The following is a 21,626-nucleotide window of genomic DNA, read 5'->3' on the forward strand; positions in this document are numbered from 1 at the left end:
ACCCACAGCAACTCAGATGAAGAGATCATTCCACCTATGCGGACTCAGTCTTGTTTTGTTTTGTCTTTTTTCACTTTTGACTCTGTATGCAGTCTGAAAATATTTCATATAAATTGTCTTCCTTTTTTTTTTGCAAGCTCCTCTTTGTTGTTGTTGTTGTTGTTGTTGAGTGGAATCACAAGTCTTTTACAGGGAGTCAAATGTAAATTTTTAGGTAAGTTGGATATCGATGAGGATAGTATTTTTCTACCCAGGCACCAAGTGGTAGGGAAATGTGTGTGGAAAATAATATTATTTTTATTTCTTTTTCTTTCCTTAATCTTCCTTTGATGACCAGATTTAAACAAGAGAATGTTATTTATTTTATTACTTATTAAAATGCCAACCATTTAGATTAAAAAATTCAATAATTGATTATTTCCTATTGCATGAACTATAATAAAAGCTATAGGAGATATAAAAGAGAAGCATAACCTCTCTTAGAGAAGATCACAAAACATGCATCTTAAGAGAAGTCAACTTAAAAGAGAATTCAAAGGCACAAAATATCACACTTGATTTTAGAGTCTTCGAAAACATATTAAAAGAAGTAGTAGTATTTATAATATATCCTAAACAGTGGATTGACAGATTTTTACTGGTGAAGGTAGTAAGAAGTTATATGAGCAAAAGTTCGGAGGACAGAAAACCCAAGGCATGTTAAAGAACTAGTAAGTAAGAGACTTTGGAGCATGAAGTTCCAGTAGAATCTTATAATTGCAAATGAGTATGAGTGGGAAAATATAAGCCATCTTGTAGACATCTTTGAATACCAGTCTAAGAAATTGATGTTTAATTTTCTATGTAAGGAAGAAACACTGCAAGTTTATATTAAAAAAAAAAAAAAAAGATTGATGTGATCAGAGCCACACTTTAAGAAGACTATCATGATAGAGTTAAATATAATGAATTGAAACAGGCAAAGAAGAAAAGTGAAGAGACCAATTAAAAAGCTAGTGCACTAGCTTAGACAAAAGATAATTAGAACCTGAAGGTAGATAATAGTAACAAGAATGGAGATAAGGTGATGGATGTGAAAAAAATCATTGAATGCATTTTTACAGAATTAACTAATTAGACATGAAGGGTGAAGGCAAGGCAGGCAGGAGTTGAAGCCAGAGGTTTTAAGCCAGGTTGGCCCCCAAAATAGTAACACCATTAACTGAAATAGGGAAACCAACAGAGAGCTGCTACAGAAGAAAGACAATATATATTTCAAACAGGTTAAAGTCGATATGAAGGGTCTGTCTAAATGGAAATATGCAAATAGCTGCAGGAAATGGAAATCTGAAAATTTGAAGGTCTGATGAAGGAAAAAATATGTTAATAAATCATTTAAAGTCAGGTAAGATTTCCCAGGGTAATATTACTCAAGTAGGGAATGTGGAAAAAAGGAAAGATAGCACTACCTACATTAGGGAAGCCAAAGAGAAGGAAGAGCCAGGACGGGAAGGGTCAGGAAGGCCAGGGAGCTGGGGCCACACTGCCACTGATACGGAGAGAGAACAGCAGTAAAGGGGCATCAGATTTTGCTCTCTCTAGAAAGACTAAGGACATATGGTGGCAATTAACTATAAGGGTCACTGCTGAATTTGGACAATAAATCGTGGAAGCAGACATTAGGTTAATAGGGTGTGAGTTTACAGCTTTCAGAAATTTCGCAAAGGAAAATGAAGGGTACTATCTTACTTGCTTAGCAGAATAAAGGTGTGTTTTAATTTTCCTTATATATGTTTGTATAATTTAAGTATACTTTTAATGCAAAGGACCCTGTAAGAATCAAAATACCAAATCAAAGTCACTAGTTTAGTGACCACTGTAAGAAATACTTTTTTATATCATAATCTAGTACACAAACACTTTTAGGTATAGATATTTATATCTATCTATCTACTGTAACTTTTATTTAATTTTATATTCTTACATTATTAGAAATAATGCAAATTCAAAACCTGCCAAATTGATTTCACAACCCACTAATACCATCACTTACGCTTGGCACATATGGGGCTAAGTAACAAAGCAAAGACCTATATAGGATGAGAATAGACAGATTAAAATGTAAAGCAAAGAAACCAACCAGAGCAAAGAAGAGAGACACTTTTTCCTAAGATACAAAAATAGATTCTGAAGTATAGATGGAGGAGGCTGAGATATTTCTTTTCAATGACTTCAACCTGTGCAGTCAATGAGAAGTAAGCCATAAGGCATGGTGAGTGATTATTAACTCACTTCTACACCAGTACACTTCTTCAGTGTCTCTTACCAAAGCAAATATGATAAACTTTTAACCACTGTGACAGTGCAGCTTTGCTCACAAACCCCCAGGGGTTTTCCAAGGCCTGCATAAGGAATTATGTTAGAAACACTCTGCAATCTGACTGCTTCTCCAGGCTCAATGCCCTGTCCTCCCTTCTACAACGATGCCAAGTTTGAGTTTCTTGCTCTTTTTCAAAAGTGCTTAGCAATTTTTTTGCTACAGAGATAAAGGAATGCTACATGGTTTCCCTGTGTGTGGAATGTAAAAAAAAAACAAAACAAAACAAAACAAAACTCATAGAAACAGAGTGTCGAATGGTGGTTGCCGGGAGCTATGGAGTGGGGAAAATTGGGAGAAGCTGTTAAAAGGAACAAACTTTCATTTATTAAATGAATAAGGTCTGAGGAGCTAATGTAATGGTCTCTATAGTTGATAATGTTTTACTGTATAATTGAAACTTGCTAAGAGGGTAGAACTTGTGTTCTCACCAAAAAAAAAAAAAAAAAAAGCAAAGTAAATATGTGAAGTGTTGGATGTGTTAATTAACTAGATAATGGGAATCCTTTCATTATATGTGTGCGTGTGTATCAAATCATTGTGTATATTTTAAATATATTACAATTTTATTTGCCAATTATATTTCGGTATAGCTGAAAACACAAATAGATATGGGATGCAATATCAGATAGTTTAAATTATACCAGGAAAATAAAATAGCCTCAGTGAATATGGAGTGACTGAGGTTCTTCATGGAGTGGTCAATGTTCTTCACAAACAGGTGAGGCTTGTGCACAGACTCAGCTGAAGTAATGGACAGAAAATAGGGCAGTCTAGCCAGAGAAAAAATCAAGTGCACTGGCCTGGAGATATGCCCATGCTTGGCAGATAGTAAGGATCCAAGGTGGCTGGAGCAGAGGGAATGAGGGGAAGGGTGGCAGAGATGGAGTCAGGGAAGTTGCAGTGGGTAACTGTCCTAAAGCTTAAAATTCTTCCATTGTCAAGAGGTAGCTTAAAATAGGATAATGCAGTGATGTTAGTGATGGTGACACTAGCGGCATCTGCAGGTAGGGTATGTGTGGAATGTGAGGGAAAGAAGGAGACAAAATTGACTCTGGTTTATGTCAGAGCAAATGGAGGTACAAAGTGGCTATTGACTGAGATGGGAAAATTTATAGAAATATCAATGTATTTTTTGGAAATGGGAGAGCTCAGTTTTAGATCTGTTAGGATGAATGCAATACTAAAAGCCTTTAAGACTGAACGAGATCACTAAAAGGAGGGAGGAGAGGAGAGGAGAGGACAGGACAGGAGAGAAGAAATCTGAAGACTAAAATATGAAGCACATCAAGAGATCAAGGACATGACATAGATCCAGCAAGGACATTTAAAAAGAACAAATGCTGAACTGGGATAAACACTAGAAGGGGGCCTTGTCCAGGAAGTCTAACTCTATACTGTCCACAGGGGACACACAGACTAGCAGACTGTACATCATAGAAATTCTATTGAGGGGAGTTTGGAATTAACTAATATAGGAAATGTAAAAGATGGCCACTAAGAGAAAACTATAAGGATTTCTCAGAGACCCTGCAGACAATATGAGAATTGGAAGTGGATAAGAGATTTGTGAGCAGAAAAAATTAACTCTAATTTCAAGTAAGATGTGATTATTACTTCCTCCTTCATAACTCCTTATATGTGACATAAGGAAAAGGTTTAAACCTCCACAATATCATAATTCAAAAAAGTTTATATCAGCTATTCAAGGAGAATTATAACATTTCTACATTGTAATTGAGACAGATATGTTACTGCAAAAGAATGTAATTTAATTATGTTGACTCTCTAGAGAGTCACTAGAAATTTCTAAAAACTATTTCCAAGTACCTATGTTTGTATATGAGTGTGTGTGTGTGTGTAGATATACACCCAGCATCAAGCTTTAAATTAAAGAGCTCACCAGAAAGTGTCAATTATGTGTTTGTGGTTCTATTTTTGTGAAGGCAAAAAATAAATTTGTTGGATAATGAGTTTGTGAGTAGTAGGTCAATTTACTTACATATTTTGCAAAGGCTAAAGTTTATTTCTCATTCATATACTATTGATTTAATGCATTAGGAGACTATTAAAATAAGGTCCTAATGGCACCCAGCCAGTAGGAGTTGTGGCCTTGGTCTAAACAATTTATTGCTTTTTCAGCATCACCTTGGTTAGTGGACTAACAAAAAGAAAAATGATGTTTACAGCATTACCATTTTGCAGCAAATATATATGGCTTTTTAATTCCTAAGTTTTCAATGCGCTTTACAGATCTATCCAGTGGGAATGCGGCACTATTTACATTTGAGAGAAGTTTGTAAAAACCTCCAAACTACATGTTAATGTAGCTTAGTTTTCAAGTCTTGTCAAGTCTTTCTTTTGCAGGGTAAGATGATCAGTAATCCTAGAGCAAGCCTGCCTGGCTGTGGTCTACCACTGTTGTAATGAAAACAGGGCAAGTTACATAAGACCTACTTGTTAGAAAAGATTATAAAATTATCACCAAATCTTATTCATTTTCATGTAGAAAGCTTTTTCCTTTTCTCACACTAAATCACATTACTCTGTGTTTAAAGCAAAATGTTGTTTGAAATCTGAATGTAAATTTAAAAAGGCACTCTTTTATTTTAAGTGAAACGTTTATTCACACTTCATATGTTGAAGTGCCAGTGGCAATTTGGGCTGAGTTTTCAGAAAAAGAATTATATAGCTTTTATGTTCCCCATTTTTTTACCAGAAAAATATTCAGTAATACTTATTCTACTATCAGACAAATGTGTATGCATTCTAGTCATGTTTTTCTTTTGATTCATGAAAAATGGACACTTTTGCTGGATGTTTAATATTTTCATGGTTGTCATATAATTATTAAAATTTCAAAATTTTAACATGATCAGTGCGATGCATTGTTAATTCATCAAAAACCAATTATATTTATTTGTTAACTATTAATTGTAGTATTTAGTTGCGATATCTATTCTTGAATAAGAACTTATAAATAATTATTAATAGTCATTTACAACCATCTAAAAAAAATTCCAATCATCTAGCTAATAGATAGAATTACTTAAATTCAAAAACAAATAGGTTAAACTATATTTTACATTTGTTTTCTAATGCAGCTTCAGCCCATCTTGTGTCATGGAAGGACTCGATGATTACCGCTGCACGGCTTGTCCGCGTGGATATGAAGGCCAGTACTGTGAACGGTATGGACAGTCATGATACATAGAGATTCATAATAAAGGATCACGATAGGAAAGTACTTATTATTTTATTATTTTTATATTCTCTAGTTGTTTCTATGCTTTCAAAGCTATTTTTATATCTGACTTTGTTCAAAAAAACATTTCACGATTAATTAGTTTTAGTATATATATATATACATACTATATATACACACACATATATTAACACACACATATAAATACACATGCATAAATATATATATGTGTGTGTATATATAGTATGTATATATAGATATACTAAAGTTTTTTGTGTGTATACATACACACACACACACACACACGCATACACAGAGAATGAGAGAGAGAGAGGAGTTTTAAAACAAACAAATCAATTTACAAAAGCTTATCAGTGCTTAACAATAATAAAAAGGCTGGCCACACATAATTCTCATTTTAGTTCAGTGGAAAATGTTGGCTAGCATTAATTGCATGCACGTCACTGTTCTGAGCACAGTGTCACTACACCAGGAAGTGTATACATAATTCAGAACTTAAATAGTATCAAGCATTCTTAATTAGAACATCCCAAACAATAAAGTGTTTCCATTCGGTTCTCCTTTTCAAGAGGCAAACAAGTATTTAAATGCTTTCTCTCACCATACTTTTTACAACATCTGATAATGCATGTATGTAGCTATTAAATTGAATTCTAACAGAAATACAAATGATAAATTAAGAAGCACAGTTCCACATGGTCTAATAGGATTGTAATTAATATCTTCTGGGTTTATATTTTCTATAAGATCAGTATCCTGGATATTCAAGCTTACCACCACCATTTTTAGTATGTTTTAAGTATTATATCTAAAGTAAAAGAGAGTAATATTCACTATTGATATTACATATGCATGATAATTTTAGCATAATTAATAATCATAAAGTTTTATAAAGACCCATGGACATAGCCTAGTTCCACCAACTTAGCTGGGTTCCATTTTTCTCCTCTATAACATAAGAATAGCTGGTTTCTGCCTACTTTGCACTAACATGGTAAAGATCAGTGTATAAAGGGTCCTGTCGGTGCCCTGCCTAAGCACCTGTGTGGAAGTATTCTCTCCCACAGGAGGGGCAAAAAGACCCGAGAATTGATTCCACTTTCTTCCAGCGGTTCGTAGCCAGTGACTAACCGGTATAAGAGTACAAAAGTCCAGCTCCTTTGTCCCCAAAATGAACATATTTTGAATTGTTATTTATGCTCCACAGCTTTCCATGGAATCAGACTGGGATGCTACCTGGACTCACACCATTGCTTGAATTCTTTCTTTTCCATATCCTGCTTTACCTACCCCCTTCACTGGATTCTTCTAGGAGCATTTTCTCAAATTACGAATCTCTTAGATAACTAAATAATTAAGCTTAAGTTTCATAAATTGCAATACAGTTTCCATGAGCTTATACAATATATTTCCAAGTAATTCTATATGTGGTAACTCTAAACACAATATCCACTACTTGCACCTATATATCAGTGTCTTCTCAACTGCCATGTCAATAGAAATTAGAAGCAATTAAATAACTCAAAGCAATATGAAATCCAAAAACATTTCCATTTCTTTTGGAGATATATACATTGTTTGAAAAAAATGTGTGTGTGTGTATGTGTGTGTGTGTGTATATATATATATATATATTTTTTTTTTTTCCAATATCCAGCAGTGTGCTTTGGTATTCATGCTTAGGCTAATACTCATTTCATGCCCTTGTAAACTTCAGTAGGATGATAACTGAAAGCATCCCTGAACACCAAGGAAATTATCTGCAGTAATGTATGAAAAAAAAAAATATTTGACAGCATAGCTACATTTATAAATTGAAGTTACCACTATCTATGAAAGTGGTAAAAAAGACTGGAAGGGTACACTGAAATGTCAATTATTGTCTTAAGATAGAGTGATTACAGAAAATTTATTTTTAAAATATCCATTAATGTTTAATCAATAAGAATTCATAGTTTATATAGCATATAGATGAGCATGGTCATACACTATCAAATGTGAATGACTTGAATTGTTTTTGCAGTTCTCAAATGTTGTTACGGCTTTACATTTATCATCTCTAACATATAAGTGATTAGGGTCTATTTCCCTGAAAAATTGCTTTTATTCAGCTAAATTAAACCAAAGGTCTTGGTTAAATTTTTACTATAACCATCCAAATAAATTTGTTTCACTTCTGAGAGCTTCTTAAACCACCTTATGACTTGCCCGAATTCATAAGCTCAAGTCTAAAACTGCTTGAATGTCTTGAGTGTCCCTGTAATGTAGAAACTCCTCCCCATGCTTTATCTTACTTACTCTTATAATAATCTCTCTGAAAATTTTATCAGTCTGAATCTGCTTAAAATAGAATTCTTTTACCTGCAAATGTTAAAAAACAATTTAAGTGAATTTATTTACATAACTTTTATTGAACATTTTTAATATTATATTGGAAATAAAATAACAGTTAAAATCATAAACGTATAAAAGCCTAATGTCACAGATAATTTTCTTCTCGCTTTGACTTTTCTAACAAGGACAGGATGAATTCATTTTCACAATCAGTTATACAAATTTCCACAATCCCACATCACTAAAGATGGTCTAGAATTATCTGGCCAGTGTTAACAACTTTTGTCTTCAATTATCTACTATCTCTCAACTTCCTCCCATATTTTCCTTTTGAACAAAAATTCTGACTGTTTATTATATTTAGGCCAAAATATATATCTATATATCTATCTATAGATAGATTAGATAGATACATACATATATACATACATACATACATACATACATACATACATACATACATACATACATAGATGATGTATTGTCTAAACCAGGATACTTGAAGGAAAGACAAGAAGTGTTTTCAATAATTAAGCCAGGAAAACAGGTAATCTGGGACCATCTAGGTAAACCACAGCATATGGTATTGCTAGCAATTTGTAACATGTTACTATTGGTAACATTACCAATAGTGTGTATACTTAGGTGAAGGGATGCATAGATGGGTGGAAGAGTCATTGAATGGATTGTATTTGGGGTTTATTCAATTAGAATTCCCCTTTAATTTCTTTAGCGGTTTTATTTGCATAATATTAATCTACTTCCATGGATACACAATGAAAAATCTATCTGGAGAAAGAAATACTAGAAAAAAATCAACAGAATTAAATAGAAAATCTAGTTTATTGTCATTTAATGTGCCTCTTGTCACTCATTAATAAAATTAATGGGATTGAATGATTTGGTCATTTCGACCTCTTAAAATGCACGAGTCTAGGAAAGCCCAGGAGTCAATATACAATTTTATTTATTTCTAATTAAAAAAGACAAGACTTCCAAAAAAATTTTATAATCTAGAGCAGTGGTAGGCAAACTATGGCCCACAAAATTTGGCCCATTACCTGATTCTGTATGGCACTCAAGCTAAGAATGGTTGTTTCAGGCAAACATTTACAATCAATTTGATGATAAAAAGCACTAAATTTGAACCTCAGTTAAGTAAATTTGATACCTCAACAAGAATTCTATTCTTCTCATTAGTAGATTGGTTTCACTTAGTAGATTGTTATTACAAAATGATTCATACTCAATTATTTTTATTACTACTATGTTTTTAATTCCATCAACCAAAAACTGAAATTTTATTTCTCACTGCATGATTTTGATTTTGCCTCTTGACCTGTAAAACCTAAAATATTTGCTGTCTGGCTTTCCACAGAAAAAGTTTCCTGACCCATGATCTCTTGACTCTTGGTATCAGTTTCGTCTTATTAAAAAAAAAAAACATACACAACAGCAGCAGCAATTTAGAGATATGACTGATTATTAATCTCTTTTGCTTTGTCACCATTTAAATCTAGGTGTTCCCTGGGCTACACTGGCAGCCCAAGCAGCCCCGGAGGCTCCTGCCAAGAATGTGAGTGTGACCCCTATGGCTCAATGCCTGTCCCCTGTGACCCTGTCACAGGGCTCTGCACATGCCGACCTGGAGCAACTGGGCGGAAGTGTGATGGCTGCAAGCACTGGCATGCACGCGAGGGCATGGAGTGTGTTTGTACGTATACTAACTTAGTTATTAGTTCTGGGGCCTTGGTTCCATTTCTGTCTCATTTCCAGGGAGAAAGACTGGCTTTTTTTTTTTTTTTTTTTTTTTTTTTTTTGCAGTAGCTAGTGCTATTCTTCATTCTTTCTGACACTGTCTATCCACCTTCTGCTGTTTGCCTGCTGTTTTTGCCTCCATCCTACTGAGCCAAGAACAGCTGAGAAAATCCTCAGCATGCTTTAGTCAGTTCATTGAAGATCTGCAACAAAGCTCCTGGAAGCATATTTTATTTTTATTTTGTCCATCTCAGAGTTGGCATTGCCTTTGTGACATTAAAGATCTGAGTTTATTAAATTTTTTCGAATCTTCCTGAATTTGTAATGGGCTGGACAGGCACTTTAAGCCTTGAATTACAACTGACTTTTCTTTTCCTAGCTCTTACAGAAATTCATGGGCTTACTGCTTCATAACTTTCTCTTGAACTACAGAACCTGGAAGCAGTGACAACGAATTCAAGTATTTTTATTCACATGTATGATAAATGAGGAGCAGTTGTCTGGCTCTCTCTCTCTCTCTCTCTCTCTTAACTGCTTCTGGATTCAGTAGTGCCATATTAAAAGTACATTGAATATAAATACTTATATAATTATTGGATTTTATATAAATTCTAATCTAAAATAGGTCATTTATAAATTTAGGAAGGGACCATCATATCCTGGTATTATTTTCCTTGAGGGAATTTACATTAGTGCTTTTAATTCTTTTTAACAAATAGAAATATAAAATATTTCAATAACTTTTATTTCAACATTTACTATTTTAATTATTCATGCCAATATTTCTGGTGTTAATATCATATGTGTCCAACTCTTAATAGATTTTAATTAGAACTTTTGTGCTCTATTTTTATGAGTTATCTCAAAAACTAAGGATGGCATTTAAAATATGTCAAAAGGGAAAGACTGAATGCATTGAGGACTATAGATTTTTATATTATTTTTTCTACGTAGTTCAAACATCTTTAATAAAATATATCACATTTAAAAAAATAAAAGTAAATGTCAACATTGATGAGAGGAGAAAGATTAAATATAATATACATTTACGTTATTATATTTAGTCATGGTTTAAACATATTCACTTTTCTCAAGTAATGGCATATTTTAATGGTAATTGAAGTGGACTTTCAACATAATTCAAGTTTAATTAGATAATTTATAGATACTCCTAATATAAACATTAATCTAAATAGTCCATCATTTTCAAATCATCAATTTTATTAATTATCCACAAGAAAACTTTAAAAGGTCTATTCGATGTAAAGCACAAAAAATTACAATAACACATTAAAAATTTGTGAGAGATAAAATAATTGGATTATTTTCTGAAAGTTTCTTTTAAAGGGAATTGTTATTCTCTCTATCAATAACAACGGATCCAAGTTCTTAGTCTGTCGATGATAAATATTTTACATTACATTTAAATAAATTTATAATAAGAAAACTCAACTCATTTTATTTCCTCTGACATCTGTGGGTTTTAAATCTCCCAGTGTCCCATGTGATAATAACAAAGTGCCAATTCTCCAGTTACAAAGTTACACCGGCCTTATAATGGTAATTTGGATTATTTTTGTCCCACAGGGAAATATATTTCCAACTGCTATTGAGTTCATTTGCTGTGTCCAGGAAATTTTAATATTCTTCTGGAAGATTTTTTTTTTGATATCTAGACACTTTTTCTAAAGTGTTTATAATCATTTTATAAAGATAATATTTATAAATAAAGATAGTTATTTTATAAATAAAGGTAATATACTTATAAAATATTTATAATAAATATTTTTATTTTATAAATAGTGTATAGATTTTTCTTATTCTACTCTTAAATTAGTGATTTCCACTTCTGAGAATGTTTTATCTTTACTCTGCATTAGGTTAACCATAAGAATTGTTACACAGAGTATGTTCAGGTTTTTCTTTTTCTCTCATCTGTAAATTTTTTTCTATTGTGGAAAAGTATGTCATGGTTTTATTATGTTGGCCTGTCCCCAGACTCAGTTTCCACTTCTAGTTTTGAAATGAAATAATAAAACAAGACACAGTGAGGACATTACTCTGGTTTATCCTCAATTCTCTCTTTAATATCTTTATATGTCCTTAAGCTAAATTAGAGCAGGAAACCAAAGAATGGATTTACCTGACACTTTCTACTACAGGACCTGTTTTATCACATGTGACTGTAGTGGAATTTCATAAGGCCTGTGGGCCGAAGTGGACGGAGGCAGGCCTGGTTCAGGCAAGAGAATAAATATGTAGTAAGAGAAATACCTTCTGAGAAAAACTTCTTCTGAGCTTAGAGCCCACATTACTTCAATGAAGAATAAAGATAAAATGGACTAAAAAAAAAATGAAAAAAATTTAAATATATAGAATGTCAATATGGTATTTATGTTAAAGTCTCTATTCAACAGAAATCATCAAGTGGAGTCCTATCTTCTCTTCAGGTGCTCAAATTCCCTTTTATTTTTTCCTAATAGGAATAATTTGGGATAGCTCTACAATGTGTTTTTCCCTTATGCATGTTGGTGAGTTGTGAATAGATATTTTATTGGATTTCCCAAATCAGGACTTCTTAGTAAGTTAGGTTAATACAAATCCAATCTCCTCTTTCAATCTTCATTCATAATTTACATGTCATTTTAGCAAATGAAAACAACCACCTCCCTTTCTGAAATTTGAGAATAAGTAAGAAAGCTATTATTTAATAGTTAAGTTTTGTATTGTGAAACACAAAACTTGGATTTGTTCATGTCCTATTTTCTACAGACGAGTAATTAACACAGAACATCTCGTGTGATGTTTAAAATAGATTATGAGTGGCATAGTAAAATATATTACTCTCTTAGAGAACAGAAATTAAAATTAGTAACTGTTGGCAAGATATTATTCCATAAAGAGTGCCTAAAATAGCATTTTATAAATATCAAATTGATGCTATTTTATTCATTGCATGTGAGATATTAAGAATATATCGGCTTTATTATTTATAGCCACGATTTATCTAAAATATAACATTCAAGATTAAATGTAACATTTAAGATGTTGTTTACTTGCCAGTGTTGTAAAAATGGTCATGAAGTATATTTTTTCCCAGCAACCTCAGTTAAACCTAGCTAAATGTGGTAACATGCCTTAATTCTATAAAATACTCACCTTCTAGCCACTTGGTAAAATTTGAGGCCTGAAGATTTATCCAATCTTGATACTGATGTGTAGAGACACAGTCAAGATTATTGTTTTTAATAGCCCATTCCCACCCAGGAATTTGTCACAATAATACAGAGGCCCTCTTATATCGTCACAGAGCACTGCTGTACTCTTATAATCAAAGATGATTGCCAGTGGCAGTTATTGCTCCCTATATATGAGAACAGAAACAAAATAGTGGAATGCAGTTCATCACTGTAAAGGAAATGGGACTTTCTATAATAAGAGATGAAAAAAATATCTCTTGACTTCCAGATACTATTAAACGGGCTATGGCTTTGCTTGTTGGACATGCGATCGCCCGCCATCCTGGCCCTTTAAATGCCATCTTCTCTCTGCTCTCACTTAATCCCCAAGTACTAGTTCCCATTCAAAGGCCAGTATGTCTACTATACTTTTCTACGACTCTAAGCTAAGGTATGTTGTTCACATCCAGGCATCAGAGAATCTATAAAAGCAAATTCTGTTCGCCCCGTTCGTACCTTCTTCACACCTGTTGTATTAGTAAGAGATACTTTGAGTTTCTTGTTATTAACCTTTTTAGCATAAGTCCAGGCTAAGAACATTGCAGAAGAGCAAATATTCTGATTCTAGTAATTTCCCTAGCTATTTGCAATCAGTCTCAGTGGTCTGTATACCACACTGAGAAAACTGTTCTCTTAATGGATTAAGGAGATGTTCTGTTGAATTGTCATATGGAAGAGGCCGATCACAGTTTCCTTTATTTTCAATCAAGCTTTATTTTCAGAGTAAACTCTACTTGATTATAATTTTCAGTGTTTTAGATCCAAGAATTTATTTGACCATGAAGAACTGTAGAATCACATGATCTTAAAGTCAGAAGTCTTTAAGTAAAATAGTCAAATAATCTCTTTTTCTGTGGTGTCCTGAAACAGACCATCTTCTTTTTATTTAATTAATTTTTTATGGTGACATTGGTTAACAAAATCCAATAAGTTTCAGCTGTACACTTTAACAGCAAGGCATATATATATTTACACTGTGTGTTCATCTCTCATAGTTATATTTCTTTCTGTCACTACATATTTGTCCCCCTTTACACCCTTTACCTCCTCCCCAACCCCCTACCCTCTGGTCACCACGAGTCTATAGTCCATGTCCATGAGTCTCTGTTTGTTTGTGAAACAGACCATCTTTTGATGCAAGGAAGTATGATGTTATGAAGTGACTCAGGAGGGCCCGGATCCTGGCAGGCCACATAAAGTTGTGCAACATTAGATTAGTCAACTTATCTAAATCTCATTTCATCATCTGTTAAATGGAAATATAATACTATATACATATATGCAAAGTATCTAAGCATAATAGATGCTCAAAAAAATTCTAGACATTATTTCATAATTTTATCATTTTTTTCAAAAGTGTATTTTGTGCAGTTCATTAGTCTCTGATAAAATTTTTAGGTTAGGCTGAATTCTGGTTTTCTATAATTATTTCTAATTTTAGACTCTTCAAGTCACTGAAAACCCCTTTTATGATTACCTTACATTTTCTCATCTCTTTAAGTTAATCACATTGCAATATTTATATGCAGAATTTTGTTTAACATATATATTAAAATATATAAAAGTAAAAATTAAAATTTACAAATTTGTATTATATGTAATATAAATTTTTATATATTCATTCATATTTATATATTATACATGTGTGTATATATATAGACATATACATATGTGTGTATATATATGTATATGTGTGTGTATTATATATATATATATCTATATATATATGTCACAACTTGGTACATGAACAAATTCATCAGCCTCACCTAAAGCTTACAGAGTACCTTTCTATCTATTCAAAGAAATAACAGGAAAAAGAAAAAAAGAGCCTTCTTAATCAATTTAAAACCAAATTTTTATTTTAGAAGGTATTTCTTTATAATAATAAGCCCTAAATATATACTATTCTAAATGTTTAATTTTGAAAGGGAAAAGGAGAAGAGAGAAATATAAAATCCATATACCCAGGGAACTATCAATGGCATTAATGGAGAAGAGTCTTTTGTTGAAAATGTATATTTACTTTTATCCCTATTTGATTAGAGCAGACAATTTATGACTCTTTAGCTAGAATTGGTTAATAGGTTTGGCCTTTTCAAAAATACTCAATGCACTCATTTCAGCTTCAGCTTTTTTGGCTTGGATGCAGTGTGTGAATTTTTTGTGACAGTAAGCCAGTAGTTATTATGCATGGGAGACTCTGGTAGAAGTGCAGCATTTTGTACTAATTGCTAACAGAAAGATCTGTAATATCAGCTGTATGATTCGCCCCTTACATGTGCCCAGCTATAACGATCTGAATTTAGTACTGCATTTGTTAATATTAAACACAAATTTATCCTGACACTTTTATAGGCAAAGCCTCAGAAACATTTAGTCATGTAAAATATAATCATAGTCTTGAAATATTTGCTTTTGCTCCCATGCATTTTAGGCCAGATCTCACTTTATAATCATATCTCTATTGCTAAATAGGAGAATGGTTTAAAGAAGGTTAGGTTTGTGTTGTGGGGGGAGGGCGTCCTGATGATAAAGTGGGTGTTAATTTACAATGAATAGTTACTGCATCCTTATGAAAAGATAAATGTTTACATAATGTTAATATTTCATGTCTTCGTACACTCTTCAAATCTTCCCTATCATAGTGAATTAAATGTGGTTTTAATTTGCATCCTATTTCTAGTGTTTGTTGCCAGACATTTCAGACTTTTTGAGGGCAAATAAAAGTAGTTTGTGGTGTAAGTAAAACAGTTTGTGTCAGAATAAAATAGCAAATCATTATGAAAGGGCACATTTCCCCCATGTGTTTATCTTATAACTGTATGAATTAGACTTATACAGAAGCTTTGAAAAAATTCCTCTGGCTGTCATATTCATAAGTCTTTTTGACCTATTTGGACAGATGTTAGTGTATTACTTGGAGCATATATAAAAGTTACCCTTCACTTATGGAAATGTGCTTGTACTCTGTTCCTCAAAAAGCAAATACAGAGACCGTAAGACATGGAATATAATAGACCTTTGGACACAGAGACATAAAATGGAATGTATGAGTCCTTGAAAGAGCAATTAAATACATTTTCATTTTAACAACTAAAGATGAGAAACTAAAACAGATGGGCAGTGGGTAGAATAAATGAGAGAAAAATCAGTATTCATCATGCCTCTTGGCATTCTAGTTCACCAATTTACTCTGTAGTATATTACAGTAAATCAAATCTATTTCTGCATTCCAGTTCCTGATTCATTCTTATATGAAGTAAAAACTGAGAATACGTTTCCCTAGAAATTTCTGGAACCATCGGTAAGGAGCCTCTAGCCATGCCATTATCAATGAGTTCACTCAATTCCTTTTTGGAAATAGGTAGTTATAAATGATAATAAATCAGAAAAGGGGCTAGCAAAGGATTCTTGAAGAACACACTACCTTAAATAACATGGTGAGAAGTCCTATTAGCAAATATGTTTCAAGATCTTGAATTTTTTTTTTTTTTAAAGAGCATTTGCTTTTATCCTGGGAACATCTGCCCCAAATATATCTCCTCTAGAAGTTAAATGGAACTTTTAAAACAATGATGAACTTTGGACTTAGTGCGAAAGGAAACTTGTGTTCTTCATGACCTTTAATAAAATTAAGAATTGTTACTAATACTTTTTTTTCTTTTACCAATGGATTTCAATTTATGAGTCACTAATCTGAATTTACACTCTAAATTATACATATAAAATTTTGGAAAGTGTATCAGTTGTCTATTGCTGCCACTCCAAAATTCAATAGCTTAAAAAATAACAACAGTATATATATCCTCAGAATTCTGTAGATTTGCAATTTTGGCTGGGCTCCATTGGATAACTTTTTCGTTTCATGCCTGGTGGGGTCCCAGATGGCCTCATTCACACATGTTAGGGTCTCAGCTAGAGTGGTTGGGCCTACCTTTCTCTCCTCAAATTGCCTCTCTCCCTCAAGGAGGCTATATTGGGATTGTTTATAAAGCAGCAGTTCCAAGAAAGTGGAAGCTGAAATATTGAACCCCTTTAAGCTGAAACTCAACAGTCACACCGTATCCCTCTGAAGAACTATGGGTCAGAATGAGCCCAGATTCAAAGGATGCAAATAGAATCTACCTCTTAATGGGAGGAGCAGCAAAGAAGTGGTAACCATTTTTATTGCACCCCAGAAATTAGTATTGCCTTTATCTGTTTAGTAATTCATCTCTGTTGTTTCTTTCTTGATAAGGTTTTTTCTCTTTTCTTCCCCTCCATCCCTTCATTCCAACAACTCTTTCCTGGGGCAGAACTGAATTACTTCATGAAAGTATCATAACAGTCATCTCCTTGATATCAATCAGTTTTTGCCCCTTCAATCACAAGACAATTTTCTCTCTCTAACAATTATTTTTATCCTATTTTCCAGTTCCTCACACATCTACCTGGTTCTCCATTTCCTATCACATAGCACATCCTCACATTCAGATGTTTCCTATTTACTCAGTCTCTCTCTCTCTCTCTCTCTCTCTCTCTCTCACACACACACACACACACACACACACACGCTTTTGTTCTTCCCTCTTCCCCCCCACTCCCTCTCTCCTTCCCTCTCTCAGTTCTTTTCTTCTGACTCCCTGCTCATCTCCAAAATATTGTTGGCTCTTTTATCACAGATAGAACAACTATCTATTGATATTTTACTATGTAGAAGACAGTCTTCTAGGTACTGTGACCAAAGGTGATTAAAGTCCCTTCTTTGGTGAAGCCAAAATAAATAAAGTAGTAAGATAGCCCACACATGCATGAGTGTTAGGGTAACAAGACAAAAAGGGAATCAGTAGTGAGTGGTGGGGACAGTAATGCAGAGTCATCCTGGCCTTCCTCTCCAAGGAAGTAACTCTTGAGCATTTAACCTAAACATCCAGGAGCTACATGAGGGAAGAGGGAGGGAGATGTATTCTAGACAGAGGAGACAGCAAGCAAAATTACGTATTCCAAACCCTTGCTCCCTTTAGGACTAAGCATCTCTAAACTGTATCATCTGATTCAGTGGTTCTAAATGTTGTCTGTATGATAAGATCATTTGGAATCTTAAAAATATAGATGCCTGGGCCTCACCACAGACCCGTCAAATCAGATTCTCTGGAGGTGAGGAAGGGAAAGCACCTGAATGTTTATATTTTATAAATCCTCATTTGATTCTAACTCCCAAATTGAGAAAAACTAACCTTCGACAGTGCTTTTCAAACATTAACATGCATAGATCACATGGGAATCTTTCTAAAATGTAGATTATGATTCACTAGGTCTAAGGTGGGCCCAAGATTATGCATTTGTAATAAATTCCCAAGTGTGGCCAATGCTGCCATTCAGGTGGTATACCAAACAGAAGTATCAATACTCACCTGGGAGCTTGTTAGAAAAATACATTCTCAGAGAATCAGAAATCTGGTGATTCAATCACCTCGAATCAGAAACACTGAGGTATGGCCTAGTGCCTTGTGATTTAAAAATGTCCTCAGAAACCCACTAAAAGTTTGAGAACCAGAACGTGTCTTGGTGTTTAGACAGTCAGTTCGGTATCTGATTGTAATCCGGGTTGTGTTTTCTATAATTGTTTCATGTAGATAGGTCTGTTGAAGCTTCTCAAGCACTCGCATTGACCTGAGGGGATGAAGCCACAGTGCTCTCTTTTCACTCAGTTTCCATGCAGAGCAAATCCTATTTCATTCTGGGAAGAAGAAGAGGAAGTGGTGCGGCTCGAGTGCCAGATTTCAGCTCCTGCTTCCAAAGAGCCCCTTTGTTCACTCAGCTTGTAAGGCATCAGGAGCTTGCGAAGTCCCTGCAGGCGATGCTCTATGGTTGCAGCCCTCACCTCCAAGGACGTGATTTATTAAAAACCCTACTGGAGCCGTTTAACCCCTGAGAAGGGATATTATAACTCACCTCTAACTACTGTCCTATCAAAAACTCACCTCTGTACTGCTTCTCTTTGTTTATAAGCTTCAGTTAATGGTTTTCTCTCCATTAGGCAGCTCAGGGGAGTGCTGTTTAGAGAACTAATTGAATTCTTGCCAGTTTTGGGCATGATCCAAAGCTGCTCCAAATCTCCATATTTTCTGTTATGTATTTTCCTCTTCTAACACATGCAGAGTTTTGATACCTCTATCTGCAGAATATAAGCTAGAAATTAACACTACATACATGACCGCATATCATGAATATAGCAGCACACGCTCTTGATGTGGAGAAGCTATAACTCATTACTTTGAAGCAGAGTAAAAAAAAAAATCTTTGAATTAAGTTTAAACTGAATATGTGTATTTTTAAAATCCTCCAAAAGAACCAATGTATTGTTAGAAATTGTGCTATTTATGAGATTAATTTGACAATGAAGAAACAATCTATTTTTTCTCTCCATCACCCAGCTCCACTCCACCACCACCAGATTTGAGTAGTCAGTCCCTCTTTCCAATCACTGAAAAGGTTATGGGTGGAACATCAGCACTCTTGGCTATTTAAAGAATCTTTTTTCTGGCTCTTAGCAGTTATTTAATTACAAGAGTCAATAAGTTAATCATCAAAATAGGAATTTGTGGGACTTCGTCCAATCATTGGTGAAAATGTGCTGAAAGGCTAAAGAGGAAGTGTTGACAAAAAAAGTAAATATGTAAATGAATTTAATTATGAGGAAAAAATTATAAAAGGAAAAGTTCTTTCTTTTGATTTAAAAAAATTTCAATATCAAGCTAAAGAAATTATACCGTTTTGGGATATGTAATACATGAAGCATGTGAAGACTCGATTGCTATAGCTACTCCACAGTGCGATCTAATGTAGCGTTGTTCATTTGCATGCATATTTAGACTCCGAAGCATGTTTTATTCCCTAGTTACAGATTTCCTCTAGATTGCTCTCATAGGAATTTTGGAGGCATTATAATGTTATATGTCACATCTTACTTCTCCTTTCATACTTGTGCAATACATTTGTTTCCCTTAAAATCCATTTGTTCCTACTCTCTGGTTCCTCAGTTTATATCATCCATATTTCAGGTTCAGGGTGACAGGTGTGTCTGATCTTTTGTTGTTCTTATCTTTTTTCAACTGTCATGCATTCAAAAGTGTTAAGTATTTAAGACTAGTAGCATCATCTTTCATAGAATTATACTTGGCCCATAAAATATTTCATAGCTGAAATCATTGAACATCTGCCTGGGATGCTCAGCAGAAGTAAATATTCTTCATCATTTCCCTTTTACAGTTTGTGGAGATGAATGTACGGGCCTTCTTCTCGGTGACTTGGCTCGCCTGGAGCAGATGGCCACGAGCATCAACCTCACTGGCCCGCTGCCTGCTCCATATAAAATGCTGTATGGTCTTGAGAATATGACTCAGGAACTAAAGGTAGGTTGCAGCAGTAATAGCGAGAACCAGAGAAAAGAAGCTTCTGTAATAATTGGTAAATATTCTTTCCATTGCCCCAAATCAAGGCAAGCACCTGTTAGAGAAATTCAGAGGCTGTCTTAACCAGCGTTTTTCAAACTTTGGTACTATAGTATACAGTTTGCTATTATGAAAAAGAGGCCTATATTCCCCATGTTTGGCCTAAATCATTTTCATTATGTTACTTAAATATGTGCAAACATAAAATCAGGTATGAACTCCTTATACTTATAGCTCTATAAAATCAAAACACATTAATTTTTACAAAAGCCTAAAAAAATTAAAATTAAAACATTAATATAAAATAACATGTTTTTTGCTGAAAGCGAGTTGCCGCTTGCAACAAGAATGTGATACAGACTCCTTCCGTGTCAGTTCTTTCATCAGCACATGACATGTGGTAACTCCTGCCTTTCCACAGCTTGAACCAGAGAGCCCTTGCAAGGGTCCCGAAATGACATTTGGCATCACTAGACAAGTTCAAACGATTCATGTCCTCGATCTACAATATAATAAAACATGCATGCAAATGTAGGTGCTGAGATCAGGTGGTCCTTTCATCTCTCACATGCTCAGCCTGGGTTCCAGAAATGCTTACATTAACATTTCATTTGCTTGGCACAATGAAAACATAAAATTAAAATTTTGTGCAGAAGAATAAGTAGACCTTTAAAAGTACTTTAATAAGAACTAATTTGAGAAATACTATTCTAAAACATTGTTAAAGCTTTCAATGGGATAGGAAGAAATGTTAAGGAAATTGGGATTCATCGGATGAAAAAAAGATGAAAGATAACTGCATAAACACTATCGGTCAATTATCAGATATTTTTGGAGAAGTTCTGGGAGGCCCTTGGCTCCCTTGGGGTTTCTTGACTCCTATAATGTAGTCATTACCCACAGGAAGCTCAGAGTCTATAGTGTAAAAAAATAATTAAACTATATAATTAAACATTTAGCAAAAGTACATAATTACCATGTGCCTTATAAAAATTTGACATAAAATAAAATACAGAGATTAGAGAAATAGGTAAGATTCATAGTAATTATAGAATGCATTATTAATGAGAGTATAATTTATATTGGAATTTGAAAGATAGACATAAATTTAATATGCAGAGAAATATTGGTGGGGACTGGAGAAAGAAATCTAAGATTTATTCACTAAGCACCAGAAGAATATATGGAATATATTCTTTAATTTGGACCCTGGCCTTTAAAGTATTACTATTTCTATTTAACAGAAGAAACCAATTGTAAGAATAACTAATATTTATTGA

General features: G+C 33.7%; 1 protein-coding gene across 6 annotated transcripts in view; it reads left to right on the forward strand.

The window, feature by feature from the left end:
- LAMA2 (laminin subunit alpha 2) overlaps positions 1 to 21,626 on the forward strand; it is a 485,514-nt gene that overhangs the window by 345,075 nt on the left and 118,813 nt on the right. For 5 of the 6 annotated variants that reach the window (XM_036217753.1, XM_036217800.1, XM_036217769.1 and 2 more), the window contains 3 exons: positions 5,461 to 5,547; positions 9,437 to 9,630; positions 20,165 to 20,307. In XM_036217753.1, coding sequence (XP_036073646.1) covers positions 5,461 to 5,547; positions 9,437 to 9,630; positions 20,165 to 20,307 — 424 coding nt within the window. The remainder of the gene's footprint in view (positions 1 to 5,460; positions 5,548 to 9,436; positions 9,631 to 20,164; positions 20,308 to 21,626) is intronic. The other variant, XM_036217882.1, reaches the window with a different exon arrangement.

This window comes from Rousettus aegyptiacus, unplaced genomic scaffold (genome assembly GCF_014176215.1).
Source record: "Rousettus aegyptiacus isolate mRouAeg1 unplaced genomic scaffold, mRouAeg1.p scaffold_m13_p_1, whole genome shotgun sequence".
Classification (NCBI taxonomy): domain Eukaryota; kingdom Metazoa; phylum Chordata; class Mammalia; order Chiroptera; family Pteropodidae; genus Rousettus; species Rousettus aegyptiacus.